The 19,916-nt window shown below is 41.2% G+C and overlaps 1 protein-coding gene across 4 annotated transcripts in view; it reads right to left on the bottom strand.

Annotated features, from left to right (window-relative positions):
* Positions 1-215: 215 nt before the first annotated feature.
* KCNJ16 (potassium inwardly rectifying channel subfamily J member 16) overlaps positions 216-19,916 on the bottom strand; it is a 34,708-nt gene continuing 15,007 nt past the window's right edge. For 3 of the 4 annotated variants that reach the window (XM_063352294.1, XM_063352296.1, XM_063352295.1), the window contains one exon: positions 216-4,751. In XM_063352294.1, coding sequence (XP_063208364.1) covers positions 3,389-4,678 — 1,290 coding nt within the window. In that variant the 5' untranslated portion in view covers positions 4,679-4,751 and the 3' untranslated portion in view covers positions 216-3,388. Of the gene's footprint in view, positions 4,752-11,558; positions 12,061-19,916 lie in introns of those variants that run through there. The other variant, XM_063352297.1, reaches the window with a different exon arrangement.

Here is a 19,916-nt window from a genome sequence, read left to right as displayed (position 1 = left end):
TGTTTGGCTCCTTCCTCCAAACAAACGGAGTTCATGCTAAGAAGCTTCCACAGAATGTATTTATAACTTTGTGGGTTTGCTTGTGATTTGGCATCTTTTAAAGTCAAAAGACTACTCTGCACCTTATAAATCTTTCCGTGACCTCTTAGTGCATAAGATATGGAAGCTTAAAACTGCGGCTGAAGGGAAGAAAAGTAAAACGTGCTCTCACAAGGTGTGTGGTAAAGGCATGTTCTTTATTCTGTGTATTTATTCATAAAAATGCAGTGCAGGCTTTACTATACATTATTATACATAGTTTTTATACTGTGATAAATGAAATTAAAATATCAAACAGAGAAACCCAGAAAAAGCCAGACTGGTTGAGACCAGTGGTTCAACCAGTATCCTGTCTCCAGCACGGGCTGGTATCAGATGCTGTAGATAAAAGTAGAAGAAACTGTATAGTAGCCTGTTACGAATTAACATGCCCAGGAGAGAAGTTTCTTCCTGACCCTCATCAGTTAGTGGTTGACTTATATGCCAAAGCATACATTACTGTACATGCTCACGTATTTATATCTATCTATACCAAGAAGCATGTGACAAAATGCTAAATCAGACTCCTGGTACTTTCACTTACAGGAAAGTCATTCCGAGGAAAGAATTTTCTTCACCGCAAGAGGCTCACACAGTACAGAACTGGGAGAGGGAAAGGCAGCTGAGATTCGCAGCTTGATAACGGAAACTACATTTAGAAACGGCACCTGAAATATGCACCTTTTGAAGATATTTTGGGGATTTTGATTACATATCTCAGTAGTATCTTATCTCTCTGAGTACCTTTCTTTAGCTATGTAATTAAGCAAACGCTCACACGTGTGTCAGTACTAAGGGATCAGTTAAGCAGATTTCATGTTAGACGCTTCTTTTTGCTGAAAATCGTAGGATCACAGGAAAACAGGCTCGGAAAGTTCAAGGCAAGGCTGACCATTGTGTATCACTCCTGACAGCCGTTTTCTCCAGCAGGCTCCCGAGAGCCACCACCACAGAGGTCACACCCCCCCAGGTCTGTTGGGGCTTCGCCTTCCTTAGGACAGCGCTTCCTAATTAACTTCCGTCTCTTTGGCTTCACTTTAAGGCCATGTTTTCCTGTCCTGCCCACCAGATACAGGCAACGGATTATCCCCCCTCTTGAATTGCAGTTTTTGAGAACTGTTTCTTTGTTTCCTAACCCCTTCTTGGACTGAAACACCTTAAATTATTTCCCTGCTTCCTCACTGACATGTTTTCTAGATCTCTGGATTCTGTTCAAATTGTTCCATGTCCTTCCCAAAGTGCGGTGCCCAACATCAAATAACATAACCCAGCCAGGATCTTTCAAAGACAGAGGAGCGTGGAAGGATTACTTCACATGTCTTGAAGGTTATATTCTATTTTATACAATCCGGATGGTTTTTTTTTTCCAACACCACATAAGTACTGTGACCCTTATACATTTTCCTACATTCCTTTCCATTTTTTAAGGCTATTTCCCCAATGCCTGCCCGTGCTACAATCCAGGATACAATAAGATGTTTTCTACTGCAGTTACAGATGGATGCTGCTGATGATTCGGAATATAAAATAGGATAATTAATGAGCTTTGGAATAACTGCCTTCCCCCAGACTTGTTAATATGCTTGGTTTTACCTAAAGGGATCACACATATCCAAAGACAAGTGCTAGCAAAAGAGAAATGCAAGGTACGTTAAAATGATGCATCAATACTACTATATGGAGTAAATTTCAGAAAAAATATTCAGCGTGCTATTTATTTTTCTTCATTAAATGTGATGAGTTCATAAAACCTTTTAATTAGTCAGGATGATGTGAATGACTCGTCAGACCTAATTTTAGCAGCCTAAAGTTAGCCAGCATTTCCACAACAGTTGCCTCATCTCCTTCAACAAGAAATGGACGGGGATGAACTTTTCCAGGATAAACACATGCTATTGCCTTCAGCTCCCTAAAAAGCCAGAGCACGACGGGATGAAGAGGAGAGTGCCAGAAACCACAGAGAGCCTTGACCAGTAGGCAAACACTTAATTTCTTGATGGCTGAGGTCAGGTGAGATACATCCCCTTTTAGGCAACCATAAATTCAGAGATAATTGTATTTATATTAGCATGATAATTAAACACAAGGCAAATTAACTGTTAATCATCAGGGGAAAAAAAGCATGATGAGATATTGCTTATCGAATAATTACAGAGATGTGCAGAGTATGGAACTTCCACGTCACAGACAACTTCAGAACGTTAACATTTTCCTTTTTTCCAAATTGAGCTGACAGCTGAGTATGTTGAATTTCTCTGTGAAGGATCATTTTTACACAGTCATTTCAGATGAGTAAAAATATTTCATTTTGACAAAATCACACTGTTTGGTCTCCAGATCGATCTTCATCTTTTTAAAGAAGCATAATATACTAAAAAGAAAAACAAAGCTGACATTCTGAAATGAAAGACATTTTGATTTAAAATATTGCACAGCTCACTAAAAACATGATCTTTCTGAAGCTCAACCTGATTTTGCTGATTTCCATTTCCAACTCGAGGTCTCGTTTTGATTCCTGAACAGTGCAAACGAGCCAGTTTGGCCAGTCCTTCTAGCCCTCAGAGCCACGTAAGAAAATCTTCCTGCAGCCCCACGCCAGCTGCCATACCACATACCTCAGGCCACTGAAGCAGTGGCAGTTCTGGGAATGTCTCACGACTAGGAAATGAGAAAAGCTCTCCAGGATCCCACCGTGGATCCCACAGGACTAGGCAGGGTGTAAGCAGGTTTCCAAAGCTACCCAGTAATACTGGGTTCAGTTCTTCTTTCCTCCCTCCTACACAGAACAGCCCCATAGATTCACCCCTGTAACCCCAGGTTGGGAGCTTCATTCGAGCTGCTAGAGAGGTGCAATGAAAGGAGTAATCACTTGTTGCGATGGTGGGGGAGCTTCAGAGCCTCCTAGAGAGACTGGGAACCGGCTTTCCAAATAAATCAGGCAGCTTTGAAAAAGCTGACCTAGAGGGCACACTACATTGTTTTTGTTCCCTGCCTAGATCATTATCTGTCTCTGGGTATGTCCAACATTGGGCCCTGCAGGGTAAGGAAGTTTACAGTAAGTTTGCTCAAGTACAGTAGCTGTCTAGCCAACCCAAATGTAAGCTGTTTTCTTGTGCCAACGCTAATCCGATACTGATGCCCACGCTAACCAGTATGAAGCTCCTTCTAGCAGCTCAGCAATGTATTGCAATGTAGGCATGCTGTCAGCAAGGTTTATAATATAAATACTTGTGCATATGAGTTCATTGTTTATATTCTAAAAGCTGTGATGGAAGAATTTGTTGGAAGTGATTTTAATTGCAGTACAAAGCTAGATTTGGGACTCTATCGATAGTCTACTTAAGGTCACAGCTGCTTTCTGATAAGAAACTTCTCCAGAAAGCTGATTGACAGCTGGCACTGGGTCTTCTGGATCTTCACAACTAGTGATGAGGGCAACAGCACTAAATGACTTTTGGTTAGTATTAAATGACTTGATCTCCAGTGCTGATGTCTCTGCTTCTTTCTTCTGCGTCTTCTGGGTTCGGTTCCATTCTTGCTCCTTCCGATCCAGTTGCATGGCACTGCAGTGAGGAGCGTAAACTTCTGTAGTTTCTTCAAACTGTAAGCAATCCACCTTATAGTATTTTTTCTTTACATGTAAGACATCATTAAATCTATGACCCCAAAGAATCTCTCTGGGCACATATGAGCTTCTTGACTGATGTGAAGTTCCTGTTGAATCACCCGTGTAGACAAATGTGACCAAGATTTCAAAGTTGTCCTTGGCCAGAGCTTTGCGGTCCAGACCATACAAGGGGCTCTCACTATCAATTTCATGTACGACTGTCACCGGCGTAACAAGTATGATCTGGTCATTTAGCAACTTCAGGTCCTTGTATTCCATCGTCATTCTCCCCTCCTTGTCTTCCTTGTAGCGCAGAAGCTGAGCTCGTACAGAGCCCTCAACCATGTGATTTGGCCGGAAATCGCCAATGCGCCACATGAGGCAAAATTTATCATCTCTTAAGCCTACTACAGCATAGTAGCTAAAACGAATGGTTTGAGCTCTTTTTCGAGCTGTAGCCATTTTAGCCAAGGCTGCTCCGATGATGAAGGTGTCGATAATGCAGCTTAACACTGACTGCAGGATAACCATAAGGATTGCAACCGAGCACTCCTCTGTAACACAGCGGTAACCATAACCGATGGTCGTTTGGGTTTCAAGGGAGAATAGGAATGCTCCTGTGAAGCTATGGACATTTGCAACACAGGGTGTTATTTCTTCATCATTGAATAAATCTCCGTGTTGGATTGCTATCAGCCAGAAGACAAGTCCAAAGAACAACCACGAAAGAACATACGACAACGAGAATATCACAAACATATGGCGCCACTTGATGTCCACCAGTGTGGTAAATATGTCCACTACGTAGCTCTCCCATTCCCCAAAGATGTGTTTGAAGTACACGTTGCAGCTGCCATCCTTGTGGAGAAATCGCTTCTGCAATCTTTTCATCCCCATTTCAGGGCTTTCTTGACAAGCGCCTTGGTAACGGATCTTATTTCCCTGTATGTTTACAGGCCTATAGCAACCTCTCTGTTCAGTCATCTTTCTCATATCTGCCTCGTGGCATCAGTGTACAGAACACACGTGGTCCCAAGGGCTATTGTTTTCTTTGTTCATTGGAAATCTATGAAATAAAAAAAAAAAAGTTTATTTTTGTTTTAATTTTCTATGCCAGAACTGTGTAACACCAAATCTAAATACATTCACTCTGTGGCCATCATGAGCAATTTTCTGAAGAGTACAGACTCTGACATTTATTATACAACATAGCTCAAAAACTTGGGCTGGAAATATGAGGCAGCTAGAAATTGAACTAGTTAGAAATGTCCATATCAATCCTAAAATTTGGTATGTAGATGAAAAGAGAAATCAAAAACCTTTGTGGTGACCCCACTGTATCTCTTCTAATGTTCTGGTGAAGTAACATTCAAATCAGGATGGGCTCTCATGAAGAGTCACAGGAATCGCAGGAGCCCTCTTAAAGTTAGTGAAATAGTTGAGGTAGATAATTATCTGTTTGTTGCTTTATTTTTTCCCCCTCCGTTAGAAGCAATGCCCAGGAAAACACCCTCCTTTAGGTAGAAGACTTCAGTAGCATGAGCAGGCGAGTTCAGTGCTAATATGTTTTAACCAGAAAATGTATCAAACACACAATCGTTCATCATCATTTGTGTTTCAGTATTGCCCAGAAAAAACTGGTCATGGAATTGAACTTTACTGGGCTAGTGCTACAGAGACATATTTGTTTAATTTGTTGAAAAGTATTTACATTTCAAATGAAAAAGAAACCTCTCTGAGGTCCTGGAAACCCTCACAAATCATTCCTTAAAACAAAAAAAAAAAAATCCGGCTGCCAAAAAGTATTTAAATTTTTATTAATGAGTTTGAAACAAACATGCAGTGCGTTAATAAAATTTGTGGATGACACAAATTTAGGAAGTGATGTGAAGTAGGAGATTCCTCTGTCAGATCAGAGAAAAAAAGGATGTCTTTGCAGATTGCAACCATATGAACTTCAGCAGTACGAAGTGCTAGGCTATACATTTAGTGACTAATAACACGAACTTATGTTAGAAACTGAGACCTCATCAACTGGAATCCAATAAAAAAGGAAAGACTTAGCTGAAGTAATCAGTTACAGGATGCTTATGAATCACTTGTAGGATACAGCACTGAAAAAGGCAAATGCCTTTTCCTGCAGGTCTCCAGCTCATTCTGCCGTATCCCAACCGCTAACACACAAAACCACTGACGACTCAGAAGTGATAGAGCACAAAGCTAGAACAATTCCGAACTTTTGCCAAGTGTCATGCTTCTAACTGACATTTCTGAAGAAAAAAAGGTAATATTTTTGAGGAAAAACTGACATTATTCTTCCAAAAATTGTAAGATTTCAATGGAAAAATGACAAGTACTTTTCCCATTTTTAAGCTGGTTTCAGCTGACAAAAGTTCAGATGTAGGTTTACAATGAAGCCAACATATTCATGGAAAATGAATTTAAAAAAAGTTTCCTAGTGGTAGTCTTTTTCCTCAGCTCTTCATTCACTTTGCCTGAGTATAAGTGACTGCACACACTTCAAGGCAGAGGAGAGTCAGGCCCATGGAGTGTAATATATATTGGATGGACTGGATTAACAGACCGAGAACTCTTCTCCCATCCAAGGAACAATGACAAGCATGCATAGACGCTATTCCAAAAACACTTAAAAGCCAAACATAGTTTCCATTTCTTTTTTCTTTTTTTTTCTTTTCAGTACAGAAATGAATGTGACATATGGTGTCGTAGCTTCAGAATGTGGCCTTCATTAAAAAACACAACATTAATGTTTCCAAAAATACTTCTTGGAATACAGTCTTTGGAAACATTCATATGACTTGCTTTACTCAAAGCTTTAAACAAACACTGTAGCCTAGTCTATTGAAGACTCTTGACCTAACATTTTATAAGTCATATTTAACAACAAACAAAAACTGGAAACTGTTATTTTTTTAAGAACCTCATAATATGAGGTGTGAAATGAAGCGAATTGTAATCAGGAGCCAATATAATCGTAAATAAAAAACATACTTAGGCTTATACTGGTTTTCTTATTGACTGATTCAAACTAGAGTTCCTTGAAAATACTCACAAACATCCTGGGACTCCAAAAGGGACTAAACAGTTCATGAATCAAAGACTACTGAGTTGATTCCGCTCTCTGCTATTGCCATCAGCAAATCATCGTGTTTCAAAAATGGTGTTTTGCTGGCACCATCTTTAGATTTTGTTAGTGCTGGCAAGAATCACGGACTGTCACACATGCAGCTATGTGGCAAAGTCCACTCTGATTTTACGGTGGCCTGCCACACACAGGAGACGGCTTTGATTGTAAGGCACCTTACGTAGGAACTCTGACTCTAATTAGGGTCTCTCCTAAGTACCGGTTGCAGTAATAGATATATGCTCATGGATGTCTGCGATGGGTTTTTGACTGGTGCAAATGAAGCCATGTAGTAAAATGCCAGATTGGATATTGCAAAACTATCACAAGTATGTCTGTAATAAGAAAGGGAACGTGATGCAGCACTTCCTAAACCAGAACCAAATAATCTAGCCCTGAAGCTGGATGGAGTAAAAAAGAATCAGTGCAGAGCAACGCTAACAGACATATACTGCTCTCAGGATCTGAGTTAATCTTTCTCCGTCGTGCTGAAAATTGGATTGCTCAGAGCCATTTGGCATTGCACAGTGGAGACGTGCCCCAGATGACCTAAAATCCCAAATGTGCTTGAAAGTCTTAGGAAATAGGCTCCTCAGCCACTCAAAAACATATAAAAATGTTGCCCAGTATTTTGGGTGTGCTTAAAGGTAAGCCAAGTCTGAACTTTTCCAGGCTACCTCTTATAGTCTCTTGAGTGCAATAATAATCATGCATCATAATTAATAACTCTCTCACATTGTCTGATGTTGCTTAGAACACTTAAGTCTAAAAAACCATCCTTCAGTGTTTCTGAATTATGTAAGTCTGTATTGCGATCTGTGCTTCATTCATAGGGACACTTTTAAACAGGCACGTGGTTTTCCTATTCCAGATGAGAGGCAGTGAGGCTGTGAAGCCAGATGTTCATCGCTCACTCTACTGAGACACACTGCCTTTTGCAGAACAGTCTGAAGACTATTATTAATTACCAAATTTTAAAGGGGAGAAGACCACAGACTTACAGCCAGACTTATGAATTTAAATCTTAGGGCCATTTCAAAAATCTTATTTTTCAAAAGGGAAATGTTGTACCCATCCCCAAGAAAGCCATACGAATTACATTAAAGGTCCTACTACCTGGTAAAGATTAACAAAGGGGGTGGGGGAGGATTTAAAAGCATTCTCTACTCACTAACGCTCATGGATCGGTTGCTGCAAATGGTTCTCAGATGTTGCCGGGAAGCGTTTTCACCTTCCTCTAACACTAGCACACAAACCCTTGTCCTTTTTTGTCTTGCTTTTGCTTTCTCTGTTTTGTTTTGGTTTTGGTGTTTGGGTTTTTTTCCTTTATTTCTGGGCATGTTCGTACACATCATGAGCCTCCTCCTGCATACTGTTCTGCTGTTCAGAGGAGGAAGTGTGCTGAAATTTGCAGTACTTTTGCTAACCATTCTTACAAACGTGTTTCCCCCCAAAATAAAAAATTATCAGAGATAAAAATGGATCAGGGAAGCTAGGCAGGATAACAGAAATACAGAACTAGAAAAATCTCTAAGATTTCATTAGGGTAAATAGCAGAGAGGGTTTAGAAGTCCTTCTAAAGCATGTATGCATCAGGCTGAGTTCAGAAAATCAGAATATATTCTTAATTATCTAAGCCAAGGCTAGGATCTTCCTGTGTTGGATACTGAAACGTGGTCAGGGAGATACAGAACTGCTCCACAGACCCGTGTTCACAGGCTCTGCGTATTAACCCCCCAAACTGATCTCTTTGAAATTTTCACCCCAATTAGATATGGGAGAAAGGTAAGTAAATGCCTGTATTTCAAAGGTCATAAAGCAGCACAGTGGCAGAAATAGGAACAAACCCAACACCTACTTGTACCCAGTGAAGAGCTACCACAATGCAAGCCCTGGCAGAAGCAAGCCTTTCTGTCATATTTATCATCTGCATCTAGTTCCTCTTGAATAGAGCAGCAGCACCAGAAGAACCAGAACTCTTGATCTTCATCCACTCGCTCAGAACAACAGTAACTTAAAAGCCTTAAGTATTTAGTTAAGCCTTTTAAGGACTTCCACTAAATGTAATTGTCAATTTAATCTTGATATGTTTAGTTTAGGGCTCAGTGTTTTATGAGGATAATCCCTGTATTGCACCTTACCTTAATACCTAACGAATTGTTGCTACACCCATTTTATGACTATGTTTTACCATTATGTAAACAAGTAGGGGTGAATTTTTGTTCAGTGACAACTTCAGTCAACAGCCTGTTTGTAAAACATTAAGCAAAACAATGTGAAGATCTGGGTTCCAGAATAATTCTGTTCTGAGATTAAATCAAAAAGAAAACAACTTGAAACATCCAAATAAAATCGGGTACTCTCACTCTAACCCCACACAGATGGAAGTGGATCTCTCTCTCTCTAGCGTTGGTTTAGCAGTCACCTCAGTTTCCTGCTTCATTTTGGAAATGGTCTGAAAGGTTTCCAGTTTTAGTCATTGTTGTGTAACCCTGGAAGACTTTCAGCTCAGAGACCAGAAATGTGACAAGTAGAAATCTTTTGAGCTGCTTTGGAATTGACTCAAATACTTGTTCCTTTAAAAAAAACTACCATCCAGAAAACCTACATAAATCTATTACGGGACAGCATTGAGACTCTTCCTTCCTTCCTTCCTTCCTTCCTTCCTTCCTTCCTTCCACTCCTCTGCAAAGGGACCCAACTTCTCCTGATACTTAGAGCCAGTTTTTCTGCTTCTGATATGCAATCCCCAGAGTGGGGCTGACACACATGTGCTTCGCCATTTGTGTATCTCACACCATGCACACCACAGTGCTGCCCCACGGAGGTGTTTGCTAGCAGTCTCCACCAGGTACGCTTCGGGACACCTGAGTCTGGGCTCATAAATCTGCTGCCTGCTTGGCTTCTAAGTCTCACTACGCTTAGCCTGCAAGATAGACTTATCACAGAATCACAGAATGGTAGGGTTGGCAGGGCCCTCTGGAGATCTTCTAGTCCAACCCCCTGCCAGAGCAGGGTCACCCAGAGCAGGTGGCACAGGAACGCGTCCAGGCGGGGTTGGAATGTCTCCGGAGATGGAGACTCCACCACCACTCTGGGCACCATATCTTTATGGTGTGAAAGCTTTCACTGGCCTCCCCTGGCAGAACAAAAAAGCTCAGTGATGTTAAGAGTTTCAGAAACGGTCTGATATTCTTCGTCTCTAACGGGTCAGGCCTGAGAGCCTGACAAGCACAACTTTATGTTACAAGTGTTTTTTTGTATTTAATGCTCCTTATCCCAGCTCAGATCCCCACAAATGACTAAAGGGTATCTCTACACGGGGACGGGGAATGCAAAATCCCCTAAACAGAACCCGGAGCCAGAGCTCTGGGAAGCAGGGATGTAGGAGAGGGGTTCCCACCGCAGAGCAGGGCCCTGAGCCCTTTCAGACGAGCACGTGCTTTTGTGCTGACTTTGCAGGAGTGGAGCACACCTCAGCCGGAACTTCAATCACAGAACTTTCGTATATCCACGGAAACGTCATTGAAGCTACTGCAGCAAAGCTTTTACATGGGTCAAGTTTCCCTCTAAAATAAAAGTTTTGTTTCTCAGATCACTTCAGCTTAGACGACTGAGCGCAGCGCAGGTTGGTAGGGCTGCAGTTCACCAACCCGCAACGGGACTCAGCAGGACTCTGTCAAATTGTAACACCCATTTCTGCATCACCTTGCAAGTGACACCTTTCCGCCATCATTTTGCGTCTATAGGTCTTTCAACAGCAGAAAAGAAGATTGCAAATACAGAAATAAAACTTGGAATAGGCTAAGCTCAGAGCTGGAGAAAAAGGATATTTCTTAGACTTCTTATTCGATACCTCCATACAGAGACAAGACCTAAAGTATCAATATAAAAGCGTTTGTTTACAAACATTTTAAAAGATAGACATAAATAGCACAGTGCAGCAGACCTTTGCACAGCTTTTACAGTCATGCAGTACTGCTGTAATCTACACTGGAACAACTCACAGTAACAGATATATTGACATTTAATTCATCTAAGTGAAACCAGATCTCCTTAAACAAAACAAAAAGAGAAGAAAAAAAAAAAAAAAAGGAAAGATGTTTGGCTCCTTAACTTTGAGAAGACAGACTCTGAAAGTTGCCCCTTGATAAAGGCAGGTTGCCCATTTGAGAGCCACAGGACAGGTTAAAAGTGAACCAGCTCCTTGCTTACCACTCACAGCAATTCCTAAAATCTGTAGAAAGCTGAAAATGTCTATTTTAATTTATTCGCACTGTATGCACTGCATGGTTTTAGCCAGGAACAAGCAGTGGAAACACTGAAATACCATGAGAAATGGAAAGTGCTGGCAACTTGAAACTCTTGATTTCGGGCCTCACTGCCATTCTTTGTCTCAGACAATTTGGCAGGGGTGAAACCCAAAACTGTTGATTCTCGGGACTCTTTTCCTCTTTTTAACCCTCAGCTCTCAGCAGCTCCTGCACAGGGTGACCGGACACAGCATGCACTCGACAGCACAATGCCCACATCGGCCTGCCCTAGCGCAGAGGCAGGGGGGCACAGGGGGCAGCCCTGGGGCAGCTGCAGCAGTGCTGGGGCCGAGCCGGGATGGCCCAGGGCTGCCCCTGTGAGCCAAGTCCCCGACCACAGCAGGGAAACAAAGCATGGGAGCACCGGAGCCAACCCTCCAGGGTGACCCTGTGGTGCATCTAGTGCGGCCCATACCTGCAATGGAGCCGCTGGATCCACACAGGGCCACTGTCATCTCCTCCTGCCTGAAAATTCCTCCTCCTGGTTCTCTTCTCAGCAGCCATGAGCCGTTTGCATTTGGGTATTGAGCTGAGAAGACCAAAGAGTCTCTCCTTCTGGTCAAACCCCTGTAGCCTCCGTTCTTAGAAATGGCATAGCTGGTACACATCCTAGATCTGAAAAATCTTCCAGCCACACAGACATGGAACAGCTGAAAAGATATATTTTATATCCAGTCTTCCTCCTTTGGAAATCAGTAGCCAACCTATTCTGTACTTCAGCAGGCAGAATCCCCTGAGCTTTAATGCAAGTTAGCTGTGAGGCAATTGAATACAAGTGTTAGCGCTAATTATCGTTTCCTCCTCCCTCCTCCCCTGACACCCTGATGTCTGTGCCGATGCACAGTGAAGGTTAATTTCAATAGTCCTGCAGATGTGAGCAGTGGGATTTCTCCACGCATTGAACCTTATGGATTACATTCAGCCTAGAGGCACAGAAACATTCTTCGAGGAACTTTTCCACCAGATCTTGTTGGCAGGGAACAGTAGAACAGTTTGTTGCAGCTCTTAATAGACATGATGTAATATAATAATGTATTCAACAATAGGTAAGTGGCAGGTCATGAACAATGATAGAACCAGATTAGATAATGCTGACCACTTTCGTTTAATGGAGCCAACACCCTCGGCTCTGTTATTTGCCGCAATTCAATGCTGTTATATCTCTTCTCAAAACACAACAGGTTATTAATAATGTAGGATTTTGGGGGCAGGCAAGAGCTGATATTCTAAAAGGGTTCCTCCAGTCTCAGGGGCCGTTTCCTTTACGTCACATTGTGCAGTTCTGCTTCCTGAGGCAGAAAGCGTACTCCTTTTTTTCCTGTTTTCTGGATTAAATTGTAAACCAAATATCCAGGGAAGGGCACTGTGACATAAGAACGCGGAGTCACTGTCTTCCCAGTTGTAGTCTTTATTCAAGAATGTCTGTAGGATAAGAAAGGTAAGGAGACAGGGGGCTGTACTTCTTGGGGCACTGCAGTTAGCTCCTGCAGCCCTCTGTACTTCGGTGCTCCCTGGTCCTGCAGCTCGCTGTGTGCACACATGGCAAAAACCACTGAGAGAGGAAAAGGTTACGTGGCTTTAACCAAAGGGTGATGTGAAGATCAGAGGACCCCCCTATATTGCCTGTGCAAGTTTTCATCCTGCCAATTCAAAAGGCTGCAGCTTTGACAATGGAAAGCCTTGTGTTGGTGTCAATGGAGTTTGGATCAGACGCCTGGCTATTGTATTTCATATAAGGAACAGAACAGAATAAAACAGAATCCCAAGTTAACAGCATGAGTGAGCTCTGTTCAACAGATGAGAGAAGTAAGACGTGAGTAGGAAGCCCGAGGATCTCTGAATATATTTTTTTCCCCCCAGCCCTGGTAGAAAGTTGCCTAAGATGTAGCTTGACACCAGTTATTAACTCCCAAGGGCTATCCACAGCCGACAGGAACGCTTGCAAGTTTCTACTGATCTCAACTTTGGGCTACTGACCCAGCAGGAATTCCACTATAATACTCAGAAGCTGTCTCATCCCACCTAATATCTCAAATGCCAATTAAATCACCACCGCATTTACATTTTCAAAAATAAAGTAGGGTCTAACAATGAAAATATGTTTTGTGTTACTTCCTCGAGGAAATGGAAGGGAGAAGGAAAAAAATCAAAATAAAACATGTACATAAAATGAATCACATCCACTATGACCTAATTTTTTAGGAGATACCACCAAAAACCCCTGTTGTCTCAGCTTTCCAGACTAATTCTCAAATCAAAGAGGCTGAGATAAGTATTAGTTAAGGATCAAGTCAAATAACGTATCAGTGCTTTTTTTTTTTTTTAGGAAAAGCACCAGAAAATTCTGTGACTGACATTTACACATGCAGTCAGATAAACCAGGCAATCAAAACCTACTTATCAATCACTACTAGGATTAAGAATAACTACTTGCTTTTCTGAACAGCTTTGTATGACTCTCCTTTCATTTGTGAATATAGATACAGCAGAACTTCACCTCTGATATGCCTAAATATGATTTTCTCTGGAGTCTGGTAGAGGATATCATGTAGCTCCTGTGGCTGGAGCCACTCAGCCAAGGCCCGCAGTCCTACATGGCATCCTGAGTTTCGGGTTCTTCATCCAAACCAAAACACGCTTCCACATTTGTCAGGCTATATATGTCACCACTTTTTAAAAGCCTGTGAAATATATTAAATGGTTTCAGAGATCACAGGCCTGATCCAAATCCTACTGAAGTCAGCAAAGGGGTTGTCTTTGATTTCTTCTTTTGGATCAGATCTAGCTGTTGGGTTTCTTAGTATCACCACAGGCAGCATCCATCGTTGCTCTTCAGAATTGGCTTGGCTTGCTGGAATTACAGCAATACTTTCTAAGGAACAAGGGCTTTTTTAAATCTTCATTTTCTTTGGTTCACAGACTTTGGCAGAATGTTGACTTTCCATATTGTTGCTTAACTCCACTGGGGTCTATATGAAATTTGGGAATGGGATGCTTCTTTCAGAGGTGACTTTCAACACCTTGTAGAGCAGACGGCTGAACCTCTGTGTGTGCATCCCCCCAAGCCTCGGTCCCAGCGCGGCTGCATGTGGTCTGGAAAGGCAGGTCACTCTGAAACTCAGTAGCTGTTTTTTCAAAACTTATACTCAGCATGATGTTGGCCACCCTTGTTTTCAACTGTCGTTCTCTTCCCGAGTTCAGCGGTCTAATTCACAGTATGTTGGTGTTTTGCAAGTCAGATAATTAAAATAATGTGGAACTGGAAAATCACGTGTGTGTGTGTGTTTGGACCGTACATTTAATAATTTTATTTTTACCTCAGTGTGCGGGTTGCATAACTTCCTTTTTGGTCTCTTGAAGCTATCCCACAGCTTATTCCTGACCACCTGAGTCAGTTTCCGGACACAGTGATTAGTATTTTAAGAAATATGAAGAGAAGCAGAATGTCCTCTTAAAGCTTGTCTCTTCTTCCCCACCTTTAAAACACCATTAGATAAGTTAGTCATTCCTCTAAAGGTGGGAACATTCATCCTGAACCAGAGTTGAGTTTCATTTATGCCAGAGCCCGCTCTTTAACGGTGGTCCACATCAAATATTTAATGGGACAAACTTTATTTATCATTTATGACTCCATATACAAAGTTTCTCCTCTCCACTCCATCCAAAACCATATGTAGCAGACAAATTTGGTGCTTACTGCTTAAGATCCTTTTCAATATTTGCACCAATACTAACGGTGACACCCTGGTGAGTCACTACCCCTATCAATATCCCATTCTTTTGGATTAATCTATCACCCCTGGATCAGTGTTTCTCAGATCTAACCCTCCTCTTTTTCATGTCTTTTCACAGTTCTGATTCCTAGAGTTGTCTTTTGGGCATATTCTGAGTTCTCAAGTGAAGACAGCTTTTCTTCTTGCTATGCTCTTCTTGACTGTGCATGTGGCATGCATTGCAACAGGTACTGAAAATGGTTTTCACAGTCCACCTCAGACAGTTTAAAAAGATACTTTTTGTGATGTTGAAAACCTTAAATCTTGACCTTGTTTTATTCTTTACTTAATTTGTGCAGACTACTACTAATATTTTTTATGTAATTTCCTAAATATTTTCTTCTTTATTTTTGTACCCATGTTTCAACCATTGTATGTGAAATCTGCACTTGCCAAACTGGGTTGCGAGTAAATCCCAATGACTTCTTCCATGGGCTCCCCAAGCCTCCCCAATCGTAGGCAGTCGTTTTCTTCAGCTCTTGAAGGGCTTGAGAGGAATCCCAGGCCAGGCTTGTGGGAGAAGGACAATCTAAGACCTAAGGCTTTGTTTTAAAATCTAAGAAAAACATTCATGCATATGCTTAACTATAAGCTCATAATAAGAATGAACGTAAGCCTGCTTCAGATCTTCCTGAGACTGGAGCCAGAGAGGTAAAATACTCGTTGAAGGCTTTACAGTGAGCCACCGGAGGAATGCAACAAACTGGTTTCTCAGTCCCATCATAATGAATCAGCAAATCCATCAGCTGTGTTGGGGAAAGTTAATACGTTATTTTCTGTTAAAAATATAAAATTGTTTCCAAAAGTGACAGTGCTTATTTAAAAAATAAAATAATTTTAAAAGTTAATTTAGGAGGTTTTTTTGATGGGATTTTTTGTCTTGCAGTGATTTGCACAGAGGCTGACTATGCCTTCCTCAGTGCTCATGGTCTGTGCATCTACGGCTGCGCTTTGCATTGAAGATTTTCACTCAGCGGTACTACTGACTGAACGAGCTACTTCTGGGAGGTTCAGCTCATTTCAAGATGTTTGTCGGGAACCTGTTCAGTCAGCCGTGTGTTTTTCCTGTTTTACTTCTCAAAGGCAAACACTGTGAACAAGCGAGCAGATCTTATCAAGACGATGTTAACAAAAATACATCAAATAAAAATCTGTTATATTACAAATGTCAACACTCATGAAAAAAGATATCTAAACTACAGTAGAGTTGATTTTATTGCCAAAGAAATTCCCAAAGTTTGTTCTGAGAAACAACTTTTCTGTTTTTCCTCATAGGTGCTATAGACCTGTGAAACAAATGTCTCTCTCCTTTATTACACATTGTCTTTACAGGGGTGCTGTCATCAGCGGCAGCAGCATGCCTAAAGAGAATTTAAGTTTCTGGTTTGAAATTAGTTGGGAGTTAGACAAATTGGTGAGCAAAATTAAATTCAAGATTGATATACACAGCCTAAGTGGGAGATGCTTTATCCTGTATTCTCCCTGGGTTGTTTTTATTCATGTTTTCACTGAGTAGAACTGAGTAAAAGCATCACTTTCTCCTGCCACAAAGCCAGAGTCGCTCAAAAGTCACACAAATCCGTAGGTGATTAATTAAACCTCAAATCGCAATCAAGGCCTGACGAGCGCCAAATCACATGAGCTTGGATTGGTGGCATTCTTCCTCAGGAACATTTTGTATAGTGCTAAGCTGTATTCACTTCATAATGAAAAGGTCTTCAGGGAATGAAGTCTGTGAAAAACATAAAGTGGTGTTTCCCACAGAAAAAACAAGCCACACCACTTGGGTGTCTTAGTCTGGGAGCAACTGCAATGCTGATTACGCTCAGGAGAGAAAGTGCAGATTAAGGAGACTAAAAAGTAACCTAAAAGGTTCTGGAAGGAAGCCAGAAGTACTGTAACAAAGGGAAAGCAATCTGAAAACAATAATGTCACAAAACATCCCGCGGAAAGAAGCAAGGATGAATCTCCAGTCCGTATGAATGCTAGATGGATGAAGTTATCTCCCAGCTACTGCCAGCACAAACATCATTTACGAAGCCTGACAGCTGCATAGCAATTAGGAGAGGAGCTTGTGTTTACTTGTGTTTAAAGGCAGAAGCGGCAAGTGGGTTCCAGCAACGTTATGACGCGTGTTGATAATTATGATATTATGCCATTGATTTGGTCTTCGGGTGTTTTTCAAATCAGGACTTGAGATCTCTTTGTTCTCCTGTGTAAAACTCAGCTTTGAGGTCATTCTTCGCCTTACACACCCTTGGCTGTTTATGAACATCCTCACAAAACTCAAAGCCCATTTCCCATTGAGGAAGACAAGAAACAGGTTGTGTCATTGTCTGGCTCAATTGTTCTTCATAACTACATAATAATTCCAAAGAGAGGAATACTTACTAGCTTGAAGTTTTATTTTTGTAAAAGCCTCATATCAACAATGAAAGGATATGCATGGTACCAGACACATGATGGAGGAGAATCTGCTTTTCATATTAAAAGAAAATGAATGAGAATGACATCCATCTGTTTGAAAGGGAAATTGGTAGAAGGTTCAATGGGATACCCACCTCCAAAGAATGTTAAGGGCCCTTTCTGCTACCTTGCCACCAAAATAGATGGCTCTAGACATCTATGTGTGACAGAGGTCCCCTGCTGACATCCCAAAGGATGCCAAGCCAAGCCTTTGATGCTTTTGGCTTCAGGGTAGAGGGACAGACTTTGGCACTCTAACCTGACATTTCCTTAAAGCTGCAGGGAGCATATTCTCCTGTTCATGCATTGTTGCTCCTAGCTGTGGCTGCATTTTATTAGTTTAGACAGCACTCTGGGATCTTTCAGAATAAAAAGATTATTATTGCAGAAGCTGGAAAAATGTCAGCAGAAGGGATGAAATATTGCCCCATGCCCTTGCCATACTGAACAGGGAATCTTTTCTTCCAGTGTTGGTTTAGGACTTAATCCTGCAAGGTCTTGTCTGTCAGCAAATACAATCAGGTTTAAGAGCATGAATAACCATCCTAGAAATCACTGGAAACTATTTTGTTAGTGTAAAATTAAGCAAGTGCGAAAGTTCTCCAGTAGACTTGGACCAGAGTACTCAGCACCCTGCAGAAAAGAGCCTTTAGTTCCTAGAACCATTTATTGCGTCCAGAACAGCCATTCATTAGGGCTTTCTGCAGAAAGGTTGAATTTCATTCACTTGGAAGATATTCTTTCTAACCCCCTGAGACACACAGACTCTTTGGTTGGTTTGGAAAACAAAATGATTAATGGTATTTTACAAGTTTTTCCACTAAACAGATTTCAGTTGAAGTCTGTCACACGCTAAAGAATTTGCAGGAATAGTGTCAATCTGATGACATAGTGGCAATAAATCCTATTGTACTGGATTACGTTTTTACCCATTAAAATGCTTTGACCTATTGTCATCCAAGTAGAACCACATTCCACTGGCTGTTCAAAAGGTTCTGATTTCACTCTCGATTGTTACCAGGGAAACTGCACCTCAATCCAAAACTCTGCCGCACCAATCATTTAACTCGATTTGAACAGACTCATGTAGATAAAGCAAAGCACTAATTACTTATTCCCATTGAAAAAGTCTAAATCACATCTTTCTGCGACCTGAATAACAGAAACTTCTATAAGTTATTTGAAGGGCACTTGGTTTTTTTGCATGAGGCACCAATTGCCTCATTTCTTTGGGGAATAGCTAGCTGTGGCGACAAAATGCCACGAAAAGATTAATATTCTTAGTCTATCCAAAGCAAAAGTGCACTAGATATCTCGACACAGGCCACTCCTGGAAAGAGTTCTCACTCGGTTTTGGAAAACTAAAAGGATTTTCATTAATAGTCAAACAGCTGGTTAAGGCTTGTGAGTGGAAATAGAAATGTTTGAATTTCCCCACTGGGATTTCTGCTGGAAAGTAGGCTGTGTTTTATGGCATCTACTTTTATATGTATTAAGTGAATATCTCAGTTGTTCAGGTTTGTCTTCATCTGAGCTATCTTTGAGTGGGAGAATGCCAGTTAGAAAATGTGCATGTTTTCCCATAGCTGCTAAGGATCAGCTTTTCTTGGACAGCAACATGGACCATCTGGCCATGTCAGAAATCAGGTCGATAAAGTTAGTTCAAGTCTGACCACTTCCAGGATGCAGGCTTGCAAAGAAACATCGAGGTGATGTTGGTACTGCAACACAGAGTCAATGGCTTGACATTGATGTACACAAAATCAGGTGCCAATTTGAAAACAGTTTGAGAACATTTAAAAAAAAACCTGGAGATCCTTTGTGTTTGAAGTTGGCTCAGGAATGGAGATGCCTTTAGTTCTTATATATGGAAAATTTCCAGCTAGTTATACTCTTTTATCCAGATGAGTCTTCATTTCACTCCGCCTAGTGAATCCCTGTCTTGGTTTTCCTTTGGGGTGCAGGAAAACTTGTCTGAAAAATGGTTGTTCACTGAAATTGCCTCTGTCCAGTTTGTTTCCCAGACTGTTGATTTTTATCAAATGTCAGTTCTTAGATCTTCTCAGGCAAGTATTGACCTACTGTCTCCTACCATGTTGACAGCAAAGAGAAACCAAAAATTCAATGCTTCCTCAGCTGAATCCTTCGACAGGAAATGAAGGGCTGAAATGCTTTCCACTCTTCCAATTCTCCAATCCAGCATGTCACCACAAATAACATTTGAGCAGTTGAAGCATATTCTCCCCTGTCTGCACTCTCAAAACACGGATTTAACTGCTTTAAAAAGAGGAACCAGTGCTACTATCATGACTGCAAACTACAAAAAATGAACAGTTCCTCGTGAAAAGCAACACAATAGCTTCTTGGGTTACAGCATCGCCTCCTGCCAGACAGGATGGACATAGTCTGCTTTTACAATATAAGGTGAAAAGATGAAGAATCAAATCAAGCTCTTATCCCAATTTAAAAAGTAAACAGAAAAGAAATCTGAGGTTGGTTTTGTTTGTTTGGCTTGTTTGTATTTATCGTAGGGC

This window comes from Chroicocephalus ridibundus, chromosome 14 (assembly GCF_963924245.1).
Source record: "Chroicocephalus ridibundus chromosome 14, bChrRid1.1, whole genome shotgun sequence".
NCBI lineage: Eukaryota > Metazoa > Chordata > Aves > Charadriiformes > Laridae > Chroicocephalus > Chroicocephalus ridibundus.
Note: the sequence above shows the minus strand (reverse complement) of the source record. Positions and strands in the feature narration are given on the sequence as shown.